Below are 21,267 nucleotides of genomic sequence, written 5' to 3'. Positions count from 1 at the left end.
ACGCATGCAATGCAATGTGATCCCTGCTATTGCAGCCCACAACGCACGCCCGCATCGGGATGTGTATGGGCTGCTTAAGACCTTATTAAGCCTTTGGTTCAGGCCTCCCAGAACACCCATTTTGCAAGGAATGTCTTACATTCCAGACATTAAATTCATGTTAAAATAAAAAAAAAGCTGCATAAAACAGGACATCTCATGTGGATATGTCTTTAGTGTTCTGTTCCCATGGCCCCATCACTATTCTAAACTGTGAAATGTTGGGTGTTATAACTGCACAGCACCAAGATGTAATTGATTTTGTCTAGAGAAGTAGTACTCTTACTCGGTCCTCAGGACCCCACTTGGTTGACAGTTCAAAGATTCACAGGTGACCTGGAAAATATGAACTGTTAAAGGACCTGAAAACCCAGTTTGAAATCCATTGTTCTACATTAAATCTAGGCAGAATAACCTGGTTGTTCACTGATAATGTGTTTAATGATATGATGGAGCATTGCAGAGCTCCTTTTGGATAAAAGCGTAAATATCCTTTTGGAAACCAACCCGAAAACTATTTTGTGCATTCCACTGAGAGAACTGGTACAACCACTGCAGAGCTGGAGTTCCCCATCAGCCCGGCACTGGGTTCCCGCCCTCGCTGGGTAGGCTGGTATTCAATTTGTCCGAAAGTGTCATAAACGTTTTCCATGGAGGGAATAGTGAATTACCACGTTTTAACTGTGGCTTGTAGCCTTCACTGAGGAAGGCTGTTCAGATAAGACTGAAGTTTAAAGTGTGAAGGTCAGTTCCATTTACTGTATATATGGTCAGGCTTTCCACAGAACGTAGCAAAGCTTGTTAGATGTCTTGTTAGTGAGACTTTTTTTTTCTTTAGTAAATGAGAGGTTCTCTACTACCGTATCTAGCTAAAACTATTACTTGAGCAGTTATCTATTCAAAGAGTATTTAAAGGAATAGGTTTTATTATCAGATACTAAGGACCAGATGTATCCAGCTTCAAAAGTGATAAAATGGAGAGTGATAAACAGCCAGCCAATCAGCTCCTATCTGTCATTTTTCAAACCCAGCCTGTAACATGGCAGGCAGGGGCGGATTGGCTGGTTGTTTATCACTCTCCATTTTATCCCTTTTTGAAGCTTGATACATCTGACCCTAAAGCTCTTTGCTTTCATATGTTCTGTAGCTGAGACTTGCAAACACCTTGTATTATTGTGCTTCACATTAAGCTAGAACAGTGTTGATCCACAATTGGCACTTGGAAGTTGCTGTGCAGGACTCACCTGCTGATGTGTCAGGATAAACTCTGAGAAATATTTCCAAAGCATCTGATGTTTGTTGGAGAGCCAGGCTATGATGCAGATCACAGATGGCCTACATAATATCAAATGTAAAAAAAAAAAGAAAAAAAAAAATTCTAATTGTGCAAATACATTTTTGGGAAAATTCAACTGGAGCTATAATCCTTTAGCTATAGGGGACCAAACATTTGGTATTAGCAAAGAATATTGTAAACCTACTATTTTTTTTAGGAGATTTTACATTCATTTGTGACAAGCGCTGCAACAAGAAACGTCAGTGCGGACGACATAAATGCAGCGAAATTTGCTGTGTGGTGAGTACACTAGTAACTAGAACAACTATTACATCAGTTTTCTGTTTTCAGGACATTTAGGGGGTATTCAATCTCCTGCGAGCATCTCCTGTCGGGGAGATGGCCGCCGGGACTGGGTCACGGCAGTCGAGCAAGCTCGACTGCCGTGACCCTCACATTGAATACTCCCCTTAAAGTGAGCTCTGCACTGTGGATTATAACGTTCTGCTTCCATGCTACAGTACATTAGGCTCATTTATAGAAAACCATAGGATCCCCACTGCTGTCCATATGATCAATAATTTAAGGGTTTCTTTTATCCTTTGGAAGGCAAAATCAAAACAATATAAGGACCAAGGTAGTTTACAGATTGTACTTTTTTTTACTTAGGCTTAATTTTTTGGGAGATTTTACCTAATTTGATCACTTGTATTGGTGCCACATTCTTTGACCTTTAGAACCGCACATCAGAACACAGCCAGGGTACAGTGTAAGTTTTTGAACCCTTTTACACTGCCATAAATATGTATATTGTGCAGTGTCTTAGGACACTGTTAGACCCGGCAATTCAACCCAGCTGAACACTGATTGCAGTGTAAAAGGGTAAACCGGGTCAATGCGATCCGAGACTAGGGTGACCAACTCATCCCTTTAATCCGGGACACATATTAATTACGCAGGTTCTATGGCTGGCTTTCACCTGGTTTTGAACTGCCACACCTCAAGACTCCATTTCACCTGGTTTTAAACTGCCATAGAACCTGTGTAATTAATGTGTGTCTCGGAATAAAGGAATGAGTTGGTCACCCTATCCGAGACTCATTCACAGCAATGGAACAAATGATGCTGGGAGATGATCTTGTATCCAAGCAGAGGCTCAAGATCCACCTTCTCTGACATCACCCACTCGGCATTATGTCAGGTAGGGATGCCAGTGTATAAGGCAGGCATTCCAACCACGGTACTCAAGGCACACCAACAGTGCAGGTTTGAGTGATATCCAGGCATCAGCACAGATGGTTTAATCAGAATCACTCGGGTACTAATTAAGTCACCTGTGCTCAAGCCTGGATATAACTAAAACCTGTACTGTTGGGTGTGCCTGGTATAAGGTGTCACAAGTTTAGTCAAGCCCAAGTTGGAGCTGGGCACAAAATTTTGAGTGCCACCCACCTAAACTGTGTATAAAGGGTATTCATGCGCACTAAAAGTTATTGCCAGGCTAATTTTGCTTTTGTATGATCTAATGCAGCGGTTCTCGACCTGTGGATTCCATCTGTCTCAGCATGGGGTCGCGACTCCATTTTACTGACTATTAAGCTGATGATTTTTCTACTCAGTCAGTGATTCCTGTTGAGTTGTCTGTTATTTTAGATTCCTCACATCAGTTAGTTCCTCCGCAGTGCTAACATGAATGTGTTGTCTGCTGACTACACATGTGATGTGATGACCTTCTGCAGTAACTTGCTGGGGTCCTGTAATTATTTTTATTGTCTGATGGGTTCCCAGAGCAAAATAGTTTGAGGACCCCTGATCTAATGTAATAAGGCCGATCCATTTTCTGGCATACGGAAAGACTGATACGTACATAAACTGGTTTATTTACAATTTGTTGGATTGTAAAACCTAACCCTTCTGATCATGTTTAAGCCTGAAATACAGGGCAATGTTTTATTAGTAAAGCATGACTAGTACAATCATAGCTTTTAAAAATGTTTTTAAATACACAATCGGAAGGGCAGAGTTTTCCAAGTCTTATAAATAAACCTCCAGAGATTTTTTTTTCTTCATCGGACAGACGGGTGATGTCCGATGTTTTCCCACAACATGTCATGATGTTAATGTGTTTGGAAATGGTGTGCATGAAAGTGCATGCTTGTGTCAGTTTGCACACCTGAAAGCATTTATTAAACATGGGAAATTTCAGTTCTACCGGTCTTACATGTACATCTCTTTCTGCACAGGACAAAGAACATAAGTGCTCCTTAATTTGTGGGCATAAACTCAATTGTGGCCTTCACAGATGTGATTTACCATGCCATCGGGGGAACTGCCAAAACTGTTGGCAAACAAGTAAGATGACTTAACATGTTTCACTAACTTATTTGAAATTGTACAACTTTTCATTAGGGCAGGGCTGGGCAACACCGGCCCTCCAGATGTTAATGAACTACACATCCCAGGATGCTTTGCATTAGTTTTGCTATGTGGCCATGCTGAAACTGATGCAAGGCATGCTGGGATGTGTAGTTCATCAACATCTGGAGGGCCGGTGTTACCCAGCCCTGGATTAGGGGATCGGTTTTTACCAGCCTATAATTATCTGTGGTTACTTGGTATCCCATAGCTATACAGTGTGCTTGGATGATGATAATGTGGTCCGCTTAAAAATGCCTCCATTGCTCCTAAAGGCAGCTCTACTATTCTTGATTTTGTTGTATGAATATCCTGGACTTATTCCTGAGTATCCCCGTATGACTGGAAACGGGTTACTTATTATACCTGTCAAGATCTCAAGAACTGGCCTGACTAGTGTATCAAACTGTATAGCAGTTTAAGATGCCTTTTCCACCTATTTTGTATTTTTATTATATGTGCTTTGTATCTGTATTTCTTGAGGGGGAGCTAGGTCTGGTTTAGCCTAGTTTTAGGATCATTAATCTAATGCCCATTGTCAATTATTTATGGTGTTGTCCTGTATTTTGGGTGGGGGGGGAGGTTCGTTTCTATGAGGGTGGGTGACAGACGGGTGTTACTTTATTTTATTGAACACGCCTTCTATATAATGGACTTTTTGTTTACTTATCCATGCTGTTATTGTTCTGCTGTGGTACTTCTCAACACTTATATCCATCTTGTATGCCATATCTACTGCTGTTAGTTTATCTTCTATCTCGGTCCATTCTTTTATGATCCTTTACATATTGGTATTGTGCTCATATTATGAGGTTCTATCTCCATTTTATTTATTTTTTACTAATGGTAAATCCTCTTATACTTAATGGTAACTACGCCATTTCCTCAATCAATCCATATGTCTACTATCCTGTATTTGGCTGGGTTGTTAGTACAGTTAGTGGGGGGAGAGTATGGTACTTTGGTATCCAAGTATGCCTAGGTTGGGGGTACAGTAGGTTATACAGGGTGGGGGGGTTTGGGGGAAGCTTGCTTTGGGATGTTTATTTTTTGATAGTTTTAGGTGGGGATTTTGGTTAATTGTACATTTGGCATTTTTGTTGTACTGCATGAAATATCTGCCAACTGTATTTACTACAGTATACTAATTTTAGTTTTTGGAGTGTATTATTGTTTTATAAAAAAAATTATAAAAATTACCTAATAAAAAAAAAAAAAGTACTATAGCAGATGGATGTGCTGTTAGTGAAGACACGGTTCTTGGTTTTGGGATGGTAATGGAGGTAAGCAGTATACCAGAATCTGAGCTTGAGCTAATGGAAGGAGCAGTAGAACAGAAGTGTAATTAGTTCAGTATCTTTGTGGTGTCAAATGTATCTTTTTAGTATGTAAAATAAGAAAAAAACTTCTCTAACAGAGGTCCGATGGAGCAATACAGTTGTTACTCTGAACGGTTGCCCATTAGCTGAGGTAGACTAATTTCTTCTTGCAAACTACTGAGGTTGTGCCCTTACACAAGTGTAAACTATGCTGTCAATCGCTCCATAGATGTGGGCTCCTCTAAAGCCCTGTATGAAACCCGGTAGCCATTTTGTTAACCCGAGTCTGGCTTACAGTATGTCTGGTACTTCGACCATACTGTATACTCGCTCACTTATCCCAATAGCCTGTCATAAATCGCGTAGTGAGATGCACGTCTAAGCAGTATTTTCTGAGATTGCGCATTTAAGACTTCATGCACGTGCAATGCAGATTCTTTCACTATACCATTGCATTAGACTTCTGATGCATGTGCAGTGGTGATTTTAAAAAGCAACATCTGGTGAATGTCACCGGTGATGCCATACACCATGTTGTGAGACTTATTGTGCCGCCGTGCGACCTAGGAGCGTTGTGATGAGATGTCGGGACAAGTGCCATAGGCAGCATAGATGAGGGTGGCTCCATCTGTACTTTCTTATGAATAGCCCAGTTCTGGCTTCAGTGTTTGCCCATTCCACCATGAACCATTTGATGCCCAGGATCCATTTCTTCACTCTATACCCACAATCATCATATACCAGTGTACTTTTATGTAGTATTTTCAACGTACTGTGTTCTGTAATCACCAGGATTTCTCCAGCCCTGTGGGTACCAATCAAAATAAAAAAAGACTTGGGTTTTTTTTTTTTTTTCCTCAGGTTTTGATGAGCTGACTTGTTACTGTGGGGAGTCTGTGATTTTCCCTCCAGTACCATGTGGCACCAGGCCTCCTGAGTGTAAAAACTCCTGTACCAGGCAGCATGAGTGCGACCATCCAGGTAGGTACATTTCTGCAGTCACTGATCATTTGGGCAGCTTGGCATTTAAGCATTTGTACCATGTAAAATTGTACGCATGTTTTAACTAAGTAATGCAATGCCTATGTATTTTTTCTGATGTAGATGTATTTTAATCTAGCAATATGCCAAAATGTAACTACATATAATTATATTTTATGGGTTAAATGGTGGCGGCTGCCCGATATTTGTTTAACCCACAGTATTAAGATTGTAGGACAGGGCTTATGATTGTAGTGATTTTTTTTAAGATTTGAACCTTGATGTATATAAACTGTTGGAAGTTGTGCAGCTCCATGGTCCCCAAGTTTCCAGACAATGAAATAAGATCTCTTTTTCAATTGCTTTGTTGCATGTGTTTCTGGATCAGTGGTTTATCTGTGTATTAACCAATGGTTGTACGTGTAGCTTCATGTTTCAGGATGTAAAGGTTGCTACAGATCTGTTGAGGAACCAACACATTGCTGCACGCAGCCCGGTGTATGAGTCAGCTTTGTATTTGCCTGGCATGATTGGAGATTGTAACCTATTTGCTATGAATGATTCATTCTGTGAAACTGACTTGTTGATACAGAACATTTTACTAGAAACACATAATAAAGCAATTATAGACAAATGTCATTTATTTAAAGCAGACATACATTTTGACATTTCAACTGCAGCACCAACGATAGGAAAATGTCTGCCTACAAGAATGCTGATAACCATATGCCAATAAGTACATTTTATCTGATTTTGCCTTTTAGTTTTTCATTCTTGTCACAGTGAAGACAAGTGCCCGCCATGTACATATCTTACACAGAAGTGGTGTATGGGAAAGCATGAGGTAAGAACCATTACTTGGTTAAACCTGCTTAGTAGTAACCAACTTTCAGGAATGCTAGGTCACTTGGGCAATACAAGTCACAGAAGACAGGCAACACTGTCTGCCTGTCCCATCGCTAGTAGCATCATTCCCTCAAAGGGGAGCATTCTGGAACTAGATTTATCTTGTTTTTAGAAGTCAAATTTGGGATCCTGCCTTGAGAAGCAGCTGGTCAGTGCTTGCCTTGCAAAGAGTTTTATTTTTCTTTCTTCACATTCTCATCCCCAGACCTGCTCCTACTGTGCTTTTTCCTGCTAGGTTTTAATTGTATAACACATCACTGCCCGTTATATATGCTTTGTCTATCATGGAGGCATAATAATGCCTAATAGCAATAATGACCTAGCAAACTCCAGTTAAGCGATGGTCTGATTGAAAGAGCTCTGGGCTGGATTATTATTGAATTCATGATCTGAATAGCAGTAAGTGTGTATGAAATGTGAGTACTGTATGCTCTTTTTGCTCCTAATTCAGCATCATTTTAAAATGCTCGCCATTACATTTATGGTTTCAATCTCCAACAATTGCAAATGTCTCCATTGTGAGACGAATAAAGGAATTCTATCTATCTATTTATCTATTCTATCTATCCAGTTTTGGCATTCAAATCATTGAAGTTGAGTCAAAATTATCATTGAAGAATAAAAAATAAAAAAATAGTGGCTGTTTTGATATTTTAATATTGAAATGGCATATGTGATGCTTGAGAAAAGATTCAGATGACAGAGCTATTTAAAGACATCACACAGCATGAACCAGGGAGCAATGACAGGTTTGAGGTATAGACCTACAGTATGTGGAATGCATTACCTTTATTATACTATGTAGGGATGGCGTGTTAGATCCCAAATGGCCAATGAATAACCAACAATGTTAAGGAAACAGGGCATCCCTTTATGACACACATTTCTAAGGACAGATCAGACTTAATGTACATTTGTGTAAATTAGTATTCGTGTAGCTATTAATATGTGCAATTATTAAAAATGCACAGGCTTGAATCCAGATGCCAAGTGCTTTTAATATATAATATAAATCTATGTATAAAGACGTTTAGTAGGTATATATCTGCTAAAGTGCCAGTGTCGCCCACATTTGGTATATAAATTCAAATACAAAATATTGTGTAAAAAAAAATATATTTTCTATATGAGGTAAACAGGTCATTATAAGGAATACAAATGTTTGCTGGGCAGTTTTCACACCTATTTTGACAAATTCACTTGGCACTCAAAGGGTTAAGCTACAGAAACCTTTAGAGCACTATTTATAGCTAGTGACGCATAAGCAGGTTTAGCCCCTGTGAGATGTTCTCAGCTTGGTATTTGGCACATGTTCTAAGCTAGTATGAAGTATGAATTTATCTTCTCGATTCTAAACTGTGCAAACACATGGGAAGTATAACAATGAAATAAAGGGAATAGACTTTCCATGCATTTTCCTCCTGTTCTGCAAATTTCCATTCGTCTCCTCAACCAATGATAAATTTGTTAGCAGTTTTTTTTTTTTTTTTTTGGTAGTGTTTACATTCAAAACTGTTTAATGTAGAATTAGCAATTAACCCTTTGGGTGCCAACATCTGAGAGATGCACAAATTATCCATAAAAATGCCAGCATCTCTCACATTTGTTATATAAATTCAAATAAAAAATGTGTAAAAAAAGATTATATTTCCTATATAAGGTTAACATTACAGGTCATTATGATGAATACAAATGATTGGAAATTTCACACCTATTTTGATAAATTTCCTTGGCACTCAAAATATTTTTTCTTATTTTATACTGTAATTATGTAATTTGGATGTTTCAAGTCTGAGTGTCATTTGTTGATATGCTTCTTCTTTTTTCTCTTGTGTTTGCAGTTTTGAATATTCACCTACAGTGCACTATATACATATTAACCACAATAATGCAGTATTGGAATGTTAATATTGTTCTTTCTCTGTTCTACAAAGCTTAGGAACAATATTCCATGCCATCTGACTGATATCTCATGCGGCCTGCGTTGCAATCAGCTTTTAAAGTGTGGAATGCACAAATGCAAAAGGATATGCCACAAAGGCGAGTGCCTCATAGATGAAGACTGTAAACAGCCCTGTACTCTTCCGAGACCAGACTGTGGGCATCCATGCTTACACTGTTGCCATCCTTCACAGCCATGTCCATCTTCCACTTGCAAAGCAATGGTAATTGTACTTTATCTGTTACAATGACAAAGTTTATCTTGATGCTTTTTGCCATTTCATGACCACATATGTGGCTATCATTACACAGTGCTATGTGCACTATTAAGTGTAAAGATACTTACTTTTTTAAATAATACATTGAAGTACAAATGATTACTTGGTAGAGTAAGTTTGTATTGTATCCGGTCCCTGGGTCACTAGGTTGACCACTATTGGTCGACACCTAAGAATGGTCAAAATACCCTAGGTCCACAATGACAAAAGGTCGACATGAGTTTTTCATGGTTTCCTTTGTTTATACCGACTTTATTCCTACTTTACTATCCAAGTTGGCATAAAGTTAGATTATAATAGTGTGCCGAACGCAGTACACTTATATGGTGTCCATGTTGACCTAGGTACTTCAACCATTCTTAGTTGTAGATGTAGTCACCACCAATAGTGGTTGACCCTAGACATTGTCAACCCGTTATTCCAGAACCGTTAGTAAGAGCTTACATTACATTGCCATTGTAAACAGATTTATTTCACTACCGGTTTTATTCATTTATTTTTTAATTTAGGGTTATTTTGATATGCAGTTACATTTTTGGACCAGCTGTTAAAGGTTTGCAAGCAATATAAAACAATGGGTTTTTTTTGTTCAGTATTCTGAGTGTAAGTTTATGTTCATTCAAAGAATTTTCCATCATGTTCTGCAAAGTATAAGGCTGCAAATGACACTGCATCTACTGCGGGGAACTGCTTGCTATTCGCTACACAAGTTCAGAGGATTTCCTCTTTCATCCATTAATGTTCTTAGGGCCTGATCTGATTTGCACTTTATTGCACAGCCGCAGGGAAGTGGCGGTGCAACTCCATACAAATAAAATGCATATGTTGCAGGAAGCGTCTGTAGCTGCGCTGGATCACCATCACGATTATCTGTTGAAGCCTCTAGTCCAGGGGTTACCAATCTTTTTCAAATCACGGCACCCCTAGGCCCAAAAAAATATATACACTTAAGCAGATTGTGTTTATATGTACTTCTTAGGTTCAGTTATGTGCTAAAGGGCATAATTTGCATCTGATTGTACATATATCTTCTGATTGGCAGCCTCCAGCACTGGTTTTGTCCATAAATAATTGATCATAACTAATTTGAATTGGTCCTGGACCACCAACCCATGGCACCCTTACAAGTGTCCTGAGGCACCCTAGGGAGCCACAGCAGCACATTTTGGGAACTACTACTGTAGTCCAACTGTAAGCAGATGTTTACTCAGACTGACCCTCTCCGACAGTGCAGACCCATTCCTACAAATGGATCTAGTGGATGTCCCCAAAAACCACATCATGTCAATCCTGCTGCAGCTAAGGGGAGAATGGCTCTTGGGAGTTAGAGGCCAGCATAACACAATGGGCATCAGTGACCCTCTAGGTGGACCACCATGCTACACCTGCCATGTATTTTGTTGGATCTGGTAATATGTATATGGACTATTTTTTGCTATTTCATTGTGTTAATTTAGCACTAAAGGTGCCAGTAAAGAGATCAAAGCTGTGCTAATACCTTTTCTGTACTTTTCAGGTAGAACTTCATTGTGAATGTGGTCGACGGAAAGACAGCGTGGTTTGCTCAGTTGCTTCCTCTACTTATCAAAGGTTAGTTTTAAAGTTTCTTAATTGAATGCATTTACTTGATGTTGTCTTTAGTAGTTGCCCTTTTATCACTTACAAGACAAAACATTGCTACCCTTACATTGTAATAAACATGTATATAATAGAGTGCATGTATGAACATGATGCAGTCAACAATCATAGTGTCGATATTGTAATGTCAACATCTGTAGAATGTTCTTGTGTGCAATGTCAACATACTACAGTGATTGGAGGGTTAGGGTTAGGCAATGGTACAGGAGGATTAGGGTTATCCACTAGAGGGAGGGCTTGGCTGCAAGAGGATGGGTTATGGGTTAGAGTTATTTAGCGGTAAAACTAAAAACACAAGCTAGATAGTGTGACATTGGTTTGATAATTAAGTGTAGTTATGTCCACAATTGTGTATATTATTTGTGAGAACCTCTCCATCAAAGTTACTCTGTTAGAGGTGTTCCCCTTAAGATTGTGTTTCCCAAACTAGGGGCCTTATTTTGGTTCATTCTTTCTGACAAAATCCTTCTTAGATGGGCAAAACCATGTGCACTGCAGGTGGGGCAGATGTAACATGTGCAGAGAGAATTAGATTTGGGTGGGGTTTTACTTCAAAGTGAGATCTATATTGCAGTGTAAAAATAAAGCAGTCAGTATTTTCCCTGCACAGAAACAAAATAACTCACCCAAATCTAATTCTCTCTGCACATGGTACATCTGCCCCCCCCTGCAGTGCACATGGTTTTGTCCATCTAAGAAGGATTTTGTCAGAAAGAATGAACCAAAATAAGGCCCTATGTGCCTTGGGGAACTTTCACAGGTGCCCTAGATTGGTTTTCTGTGACCAATTCAAAATATTTGACCAATGTTATAGGTAAATTGCAGACACACAGAGGTGAATCATGTCCATTACCACATAACTGACCTTAAGACTGAGAGATGAACATAATTTACTTAATTTAATAATTTTATTTTTCTACATTTATCTACAAGAAACATTTTGGCTTTGGTGTGCTGTGAAAACATTTCTGGTACTTGGAGGTGCCGTGATTCAAAAACGTTTGGGAACCACTGCCTTAGAGTCATAAAGTAGTAAGGATCCGTAGGAAAGTACTCAGGTTTAAGGAAATTGGTGGATCTCAAGTATGTTCAAGGAAAACAATCCACAATCCAGCAAAAATATAATTGCATAAGTGATTTTTCTGAAATCTTGTGTGTATTGCACTGTATTTGCTAATAACCAGTGTGCCTGTGTGACGTATCAAGTACCTGATAGGCAGACAAATTTTAAATGTTACTGGATAACTTCATGCATGCTATGAACCTGTTAATCATGCCACTGTAACTATCATCTTAAACTTGGTTCAAGCCTTATTTATGTAATTATATCCCATCACTAGTGATTCACTTGTGGTGATGGGTTTAACTCATTAGAGCAGGCATGTCCAAACTATGGCCCTCCAGCTGTTGTGAAACTACAAGTCTCATCATGCCTTGCCACAGTTTTTCTATTAAGGAATGCTAAAACTATTGCGAGGCATGCTGGGATGTGTCGTTTCACAACTGCTGGGGGGCCACAGTTTGGACGTGCCTGCAGTAGCGGTACATCAAGGTTATAGTAGGTCAGGGATAGCCACCTGCAGTCCTCAAGAGCTACCAACAGTTCACATTTTCCAAACCACCAAAGTGGTGCACAGGTGCATTCATTGCTCACTGGTACATTTTAAAATATGCACAGGTGGAGCTAATTACATCACTTGTGATTCTGTGAGGAGACCTGGAAAACGTAAACTGTTGGTAGCTCTTGAGGAATGGAGTTTGCTACCCCTGTGGTAGGTGGTTTATTTCAGAGATAAAGGTGATACTTTATGTGTAATAATGCCAGACAATGGTAAATAATAATATCCCATCTGTGTACCATCAAGTGAGGTAAAAGGAAGTAGGTAGTGCAGGTATAGTCTACACAGGAGGTGTTATACGGCCTACACACATGCCGATATTAAGGCATTTTCTAATCGATTTTGCTTAGTTTGGCAAAGTCGCTTATAAAATGCCCTCACATCGGTGTGTGTGTGGGGGGACTATATTGGCAGCAATGCGCGTCCCCGCGCGTCTTTATCGCTGGCCGAGATTGATGGACAGTGTCCATCAATCTCGGCATCGGCAGGGTTCTCCCACCGGAGAACACTGGCGCTGTCTGCTCGCTTAGCACACAGAGCTGACAGCTCGCTCTGTGTGTGGGCTGTCAGCTCTGTGTGCTATGCGATAGCGGCGCAGCACAGCCCGACCTAGCATAGCTAGGTCGCCCTACACACATCGCTATGTGTGTAGGGCCCATTACTGCTGCTTCTTCCCCTAATGCCTTATAGGACCAAATTATGCCAGTTGTGCTAGAGTCCTTAGGGGAAGTGAGCGATTGTACTTCCTCTCTGTAGTAGATTAGAAGAGAGAGTGTGGATATCATCCTGAGTAGTTTGTTACCATTGCAGGAATGCATCCATTACGGTTATGAGGATGAGCGTATCATGAGTACAGTGCTCAGGTAGCGATTAAGTGCCAATATGTTGTCAACTTATATGCTGCTACTCTACATGTGTTACATAGCAATGATGGGAAATGAGCAATATCTTAGCGCTAAGTAGCACTGTATAAGCAAGTAAAAAAGGTGGTCAATTTACCTTATTGCTTAAAAAAAAAGATATTTAGCATTGGTGAAAAGCGCATGGATTGGCGTATTTGCCAGTCTTTGCGGTTGTGTTTTCCCATCCCGATTCGCCTTCCCATAAAATGAAACGGCATCAGCAAAAATGGACTCAGAAATGGGCAAAACCGCCCATGATCGAATACTAATTGGCGCATTATTGCTGGGTTTTTTTGCCTGTCGAGGAAATTACTTTTTACTTTCTCATTTAGTGCTACATAGCACTAAGATATCGCTCATTCCCCATCAATGCTATATAACACAGGGGAGTAGCAGCATATTAATTGGTGATATATTAGCACTTCTGTTTTCCCTCTACCGGAGCACTGTACTCAGGATACTCTCATCCTCATAAGTGTAATGGACGCATTCCTGCAATGGTAACTATCAGGACAATAATAGGGAAAGCAAATTCACCCTTTATGTCCCAACCTACTTTATTGGGAGGAAGTGACATGGAACTATAATTCCCTATAACTAATAATGGTGTATATATAATAAAGTACATGTTTAATTAACCAAGAGTGCCCCCAGCAAAAAAGTATTTTCTTACTAATCCTTCCGACAGTGTGAAGTCACCAGTTCCAGACCGCCTGGGCCATTAGATACCCCTGCAGCTCCTGGAGTCACCACTGTGCCAGGACACACTGTTCAGTTGACTTAATCATGTCAACATTTAATCTGCAATATCTACAAGATTGTTTCTGTTAATTAAGTATTGGCAGATAAAAAAAAAACATGATGGTGTCTTATGTATGCAGTTAACCAGGCATGTCGAAACTATGGCCCTCCAGCTGTTTTGAAACTACAAGTCCCATCATGCCTTGCCACAGTTTTGCTATTAGGGAATGCTAAAACTATGGCAAGGCGTGCTGGGATGTGTAGTTTCATAACAGCTGGAGGGACGCAGTTTGGACATGCCTGCAGTAGACAATCCTAAATGTAGAAAGAACTTTTATTAAAGAAAACAATCTAATGCAAGCTGTTTGCATATTCTAATATAATATGTCATAATTGGATGTCATTATTAAGGTCTAAAATAAAATATTTTTAATTTCCCTGACCATGTCTATAGTTTTTTTTTTATGGAATTGAGATTTTCAGTGGATACCTTGCTCCCTCTAGTTGTGCCTGTATAGTATTCTGCAGGCCAGTTTGAAGAACATAGTGTTGAATGAAGGCAGGTCATTTACGGATGAATCCATGATTTGTTTTTGTATATTCTAGAATAGCTGCTATATCCATGGCTGCAAAGCTTACAGAGATGCAGCTAGGAGATTCTGTGGATATCGGAAAACTTGTCACAAAAAGAGAAATTAAGCAAACCAGGTAAAACAATTGTGCTGGTGTTATTTAAAAACATTATGACGAGATGCAGTTAGCCTTGCAGGCATGTAGCGGTGGCCGGGCTATTCAATTGCAGGAGAAGATATGCCCACGGGCTGCAATTAACACAGCTTTCTGCTTGTGTCAAAGGGCTATTTCACGCGCTCTGGCTCCTGCCGGGCGGCGAAACCCTACACAGCCAAATGTTGTGCCGCACACAGTAGTTAATAATGGACACGATTGTGTCCATTCACACGTCCCTGCCGCCCGGTTGCAGCCGTATCCCACCACTGGAAGGGACAGCTGCCGGGCTGTGGCCATCCCCACCATTGAAAACTTCTGAGTGCGGCACGGCTTCTTGGCCGTGCGGGGTTTCGCCGCCCGGCAGGAGCCGGAGCGTGTGAAATCAGCCTAAGGAGGCTCGAACAGAAATCCGTGATAACTAGGACTTTCTGCCCTATTCATAGGTGCTGCAAACACATTTTACCTAAAGCTCCAGGCACTTACCCTGGAATTTAAGTTAAACATGTGATTAAAATGGGCTTGTGGTTGAATAGCACAGTTCAGGTTGTAAAAGTCAGATTGCTAGCACTTTTGCTCAAGCGTTTAACTTAATCTTATGGTTTTTCAGCATTTTGGACCAGACAGCCGTTATTTATTCCCATGCATTACAAGCATTTCTATCAGCCTTGGAAGGATATTCTTTAAATGTGTGGCTAGCTTTTATAGTCCATATTTTACTGATATCCGAGTGGGTACACAAGTGTAAAAATTATTTCAGTTGCGAGGTAAACAAAAAAAGGCAACATTTAATGTTTACAGTTTCTCAAACCTGGTCCTCATGGATCCCAAACAGTGGGGCAGATGTATTAAGCCTGGTGAAGAGATAAAGTGGAAGGTGATAACGCACCAGCCAATCCACTCCTAATGGTCATTTTTTAAAACATAGCAGATTGGATGGTATGTTATCACCTTCTAGTTTTTCTAGAAGATTTCTTTATATAAAACTAAAAAGCTTGAGAGATATGATGGTTGTACAATACGTTTGTATTGCAGTGCATAGGTAGAGTAGTTATAGACTTTGCTGGTGAATAAAAACCACGTGGCCTATCCAGTCTGCCCTAAACCAGTGGATGTGCGCACACATATTCCTTTTTGTTGGTAACCAATAAACCTACCAGTATAAAATATATTGTGGTAGGGACCCTACGCAAGCACCTGGAGACTATACAAACACATTTAGAGCCATGGTGAGAATCGAACCCCTGACCTCAGTACTTTGAGGCTGCAAATTAAACTTTCTTATTGCCCGGTAGACCCAATCTTGACTGGCAAGTTGTGAACTGTAATCTTTGAATAAAGCTATTTGAAATTTCAAGGCACAGAACCATATATAGGGCCTGTTTCAAGGTTGATCACTGATCAGCAAATTCTGAAATCAACAGATTATCGAATGATTGCACATGCGAAACGTACGCATCACACATGCACAAGCCCAAATAGCGTCAAATTGAGGGTGGAAACAAAGACTTTATCACATTTGCATAGACTGGAAAAATCATTCCATGGTTTATGATTTCTGGATTTGCAAGTGGATAGTGAATACATAGGGTGGGGTTTTGTGTCTGGGTGGCAGTTATCTACTCCCAGTCATCTGCAACTTTGTAGATCAGTGATCATACCTGAATCAGGCCAATAAGTAGCACTGTGCACCAGAGAAGTCACTATGTTCACTTTCTTCATGAACTTGTGATAGAGTTCAACAGAGGCCACAGGAAAGCAATGTTCTTCTACAACTAGAAGAATGGTCTGCAAAAGCATGAGTATTATGACAGACTGCAGGTTGCTTTTTGGAAAGAGCATCTTGAATTACTGGGCTTGAATGAGTTACACAATTTTAGCACTGGAGATGGTCTCTGGAAGACGATGAGTGTTGCGGCTGTGCACAACGTTGCTGCTGTGTGTGCCATAGTTGAGTTGGATGCAGGTTGACTGGTAGGTAGCCCAGTAAGTGAAGGAAATGGGCATCTCATCGGGATCCATCTGCTTGGTACTCCAGTAAAAGCTTGGCCTGAGCAAGGTTTCTGGTTTTGAGGTGCCCCATTAATTGCCTAGAGAGCAGGATGAGGCTAAGGTGATTTGGCGCTGCAACATGCTGGCCCAGCTTTAATGATCTTTTCCCAAACTCTGTATGGAAAATCTTCAATGGTGATTAATCCTAGATCTATAGTTTCATCCCCAAGACCAAAACACAGTTGGCCAAGTGGACCTCAGTTAGAGGTGCGCCACCACAGACATTAGCATGAGAGCAGTGTGACAAAGCATATAATGGCTATTTTGTTTTGCCAAAAATGGTCATGTAGCTACTGTATCATGCCTGCAGTAGTACACGATCACTGGAGACTGGTAAGCCAACTAATGCCTACCACACGTACTGGAAGCCATTTATAGGTGCCGTCCAAGAACTGGTGACCTTCTCCATCTTAACAGTACATCTGCCCACAAGTTGTGGATTTTCTGGTGCATGTACACATCCAGGAGCTTGTTCTTCTGCCCTACAGTCAAGACCTTGTGTTTCAACAAATCATGCTCAAGATGTATGGGATTCATTTTGATAAATATCGGTACGCCTAAGCTATGTTGTCGGCGTAGCCACAGGGCTGCCTAGCGTAATCCGCGTAGTGTCTCCGTGGCAGCCCTGCGTAGCTAGCGTAGTGTACCCGTGGCAGCCCTAGTCACCGTACTGTCCCTGGTAAGCCTACAGTGTTCCTCACATAGCGCCGGTAACCGCCAGATCCCCTGTCCTGGCTGGCGCCGGCGGAGAGGGGATTGTGCATCTCAGTAATTCTTGCGGCAGGGTTCGGCAACCCTGCCCATGTCCACTTTAGGGAGACCGGGAAGTTCGGTAGCATGTGCCTCTGGGGCACAAAGGGGGGTGCGGCCGCAAGTACGTCTCATGCACAATAAAGGACGCATTTGCCAGTGCTTCATGTTACATACTGGCAAATGCCTCCTTTTCAAACCCCCACTATCCACACCAGCCCGAACCATCGCGAGCGGACGCGTTACGCGTCCTTCTGACCTGTTCATATCCCCGCTATACTTCACATATATTCCGTGTCCCCTCATGGGGCTCGCCACACTTGCTTGTTACACTCGCCACACTTTTTATAAAATCAACTCCACGCTGACGTAGATAGTGGGGGTATGAACAGGTAGGGAGGACGCGTAGCGCGGGGCTCGCCATGCTGACGTGGATAGTGGGGATGTTTAAAGAAAAATTCACACCTGGCATACCATACAGTACATCTGAAACCGTAATGACGACATGTGTAAACTGGTATGTAGCAAAATTTTATATAGAAGCACAGTAGCTACAATATAGACATTTACAGTAATAGTGAATGTCATACAGAAATCAAAGATTTCACTCATTTTGTCCTGTCCAGCAGAGATAATTTCTCTCGACAGGGGATGTATGTTCTATGTATGTATGTAACATTGTATTGTCTTTATGGCTGATTTTTTTTGAAGCACAGAAGCTACAAGACAGATATTTACAGTAAAGGCCCATACACACTAACGATTTTCAGCTGAAAATCTTTCAGTGTGTATGGGCCACAGACTGAAGATCAGCGATGATGCGCGCTCCCGCATCATCGCTGAAAAGATCCCACGTCGGCTGGTTTGACCAGCATGTCTAGCGATGATGGCTGGTATCTGAGCCATCATCGCTTTGTGTGTACGCTCACCTCTGCCTCCGGGCTGAAAGATGATAGACTTTCAGCCCGGCTTCTGTCCTCTCCCCGCCGCCGGATCTAGCCGCAGCAGCAGAAGCAGAAGCAGAGGTCTCCGTGCAGCAGAGACAGTCTGTGTGCTCCCTCCCCGCTCCCTCCCCCTGCTTTTTTTTTACTACACGGAGCAGGGAGGAGGAAAAGTTCTGCAGCACAGCAGTGAGTACCACTGCCACCAATGTTTATATACTGTATACTTTAGATGCCCACTGCCACCAATGTGTATATATCTATGTACAGCATATGCCCACTGCCACCAATGTTTACATATATAAACATTGGTGACAGTGGGCATATACTGTACATATATACAGTATATGCCACTGCCACCAATGTTTATGTGCAGAATATATCCACTGCCACCAATGTTTATGTGCAGAATATATCCACTGCCACCAATGTTTAGATATACATTTAGATGCCCACTGCCACCAATGTGTTTAAATATACAGTATATGCCCACTGCCACCAATTCTTATATATGTGAATTATATGCCAACTGTCACCAATGTTTACTTATAAAAACATTGGTGGCAGTGGGCATATACTGTACATATATACAGTATATGCCACTGCCACCAATGCTTATATATGTGCAGTACAGTATATGCCCATGCCCACTGCCACCAATGTTTATATTTTTATATGCATACTGCCACCAATTTATTTATTTATTTAAATGGCGATATATATGCTGCTGGCAACACTGTTATCGCTGACACTGTCCAACAATGTTTATTAACCCCTTGAGTGGTAGGTTTTGCTGACAGGTTTGTCCTGCCCCAGCAAAACCCACCACAGTTGGAAGCCCCCGTCCCTCACCTCTGCTCCGGCACTTCCCTGCCGCCACTGTCCCCGCTGCCTTAGCCGCCGGCCTGTCACATTCAGCAGTGACGTCGGTGGCAGGCTGGGGGATGTTCGGCGCGGCTCGGGAGGACTCGGGTTCCTGAGCACTCCCGAGTCCCCCCGAACATCCCTGAGCCTGCCGCCGACGTCACTGCTACTAAAAGTATGGCGGCAGGCGGCAAGGGGAGCGGGGTTAGAAGAGCTCCGGCGTGCGATCGCCGGAGCACAGGTGATGGGAGGGTTGGGGAAATGAGCGGGGGGGGGGGGGGGGTCGGCTCTAGAGGTGCTGCGCCAGTGGTGTACACCTGGACACCACTGGCGTGCACCTATTTCATATTTGTGGTATGCCCGGAAATTTTCCGGGACAGCCCGCTGCGGCAGCGCAGCTGAGCCCGATAAATTTCCGGGCATACCATTCAAGGGGTTAATATTGGCAGCCTGCGCCAGCAATATACTATAGATATATAATATACATTTAAATAAATACATTGGTGGTCAGTGAGTATTTAAATAAATATACATTGCTGGCAGTGGGTATATAAATATATAAACATTGGTGGGCAGTGGTGGCGGTAATGTATACATTGCTAGCATGCGCCAGCAACATATATGTTACCGCCAACACTGCCCACCAATGTTTATTGGCCCATTGCCCACATTGGTGGCAGTGGGTATATAAATATATAAACATTGGTGGGCAGTGGTGGCGGTAATGTATACTTTGCTAGCCTGCCCCAGCATATTGCATGTATAGTTATAAGGTTATAACCATTAAATATGGACAGCATTAATTAACTAAATAAAATGTCCCCTGCTCCCATGCTTGGAATCTAAACCCCGCCCATTATGTAAATAGCCTTTTATATGAAAGATTTTCAGCAAAGTCTTTCGCTTCCTGAAAATCTCTTGCTCTTTGGGGAAAATAGTTCAGTGTGTACGAACTACTTTGGGGAAAGATATATCTATCAAAGATTTTGGCAAAGTCTTTCGAAATGAAAATCTTCAAGTGTGTATGGGCCTTAACTGTGACTATCAAATCTGTGACTATCAAATAGAAAATTAAAAATTCCCTCTTTTTCCTGTCCAGGAGACACAGTTTCTCTTTGACAGGTGATATATGTTCTATGTATGTATGTAAAATTGTTCTTGTCCTTATGGTTGGCTCCCAATATTTTAAATTATTAACCTAATAAAAGCGAAGTTTTAAATATACAATAACACTTAACAAATCAAGTTGTGCCCCTAAAAAAGAGAGAGTTCTGTTCTTTCTCTCTTGTTTGCATCATATCACTCTCTAGGGAGCACCTCCACCTACATAATTGACAGATACGTTAGTATCTTATGATATATCATCTTATAGTGGAACGACACATTTAAACACACATTCTTTCTGTGTAATCAACAGTGACACTAGTGCAAAGACAAAATTCCCCTTTCCCCTTGTAATTATATCATACAGTACATCTGAAACAGTAATGATGACATGTGTAAACTGGTAACTGGATTTTAGTGAACAATAAAGAAGAAAAAAAGCAGTGAACAATATACAATAGTATCAAATAATAAGTCAAAGAATCTATAAAAACAGTCATTCTTCACTTTCTGCATTGCTTTCAAATGCAGCTGATGTTGACGCAGCTGTGTCGGATGATTTGTTGGCTGTTGCGATCAGAGTTAGTGCATGTAAAATGCGCAGTAAAGCGTTCTCTGCTCCAAGTGTTTTGCGCCAAACTCCTGCAGGTAGGAGTCAAGGCATTGATGCACTGCCTCTGTGTCTCTTGTTCCTCCACTTGCATGACCCCCAGAGCCTTTCAATGTTTTGAATATGAACCCCAGTGTCTGGTCCACGAAATTGTAGCGGTGTTTG

The 21,267-nt window shown here is 41.2% G+C and overlaps 1 protein-coding gene across 1 annotated transcript in view; it reads left to right on the top strand.

Moving 5' to 3' along the window:
* The window catches only part of NFX1 (nuclear transcription factor, X-box binding 1), a 105,342-nt gene that overhangs the window by 67,215 nt on the left and 16,860 nt on the right, over positions 1 to 21,267 (top strand). Inside the window, exons 12-18 of the mRNA XM_083188419.1 lie at positions 1,533 to 1,615; positions 3,559 to 3,667; positions 5,911 to 6,030; positions 6,795 to 6,874; positions 8,871 to 9,101; positions 10,672 to 10,745; positions 14,662 to 14,763. Coding sequence (XP_083044545.1) covers positions 1,533 to 1,615; positions 3,559 to 3,667; positions 5,911 to 6,030; positions 6,795 to 6,874; positions 8,871 to 9,101; positions 10,672 to 10,745; positions 14,662 to 14,763 — 799 coding nt within the window. The remainder of the gene's footprint in view (positions 1 to 1,532; positions 1,616 to 3,558; positions 3,668 to 5,910; positions 6,031 to 6,794; positions 6,875 to 8,870; positions 9,102 to 10,671; positions 10,746 to 14,661; positions 14,764 to 21,267) is intronic.

The sequence above is a fragment of the Crinia signifera genome, chromosome 5 (assembly GCF_055691185.1).
Source record: "Crinia signifera chromosome 5, ASM5569118v1, whole genome shotgun sequence".
NCBI classification, from domain to species: domain Eukaryota; kingdom Metazoa; phylum Chordata; class Amphibia; order Anura; family Myobatrachidae; genus Crinia; species Crinia signifera.
The sequence above is the reverse complement of the archived record's forward strand: the minus strand, read 5'-3'. Positions and strand labels throughout refer to the sequence as shown.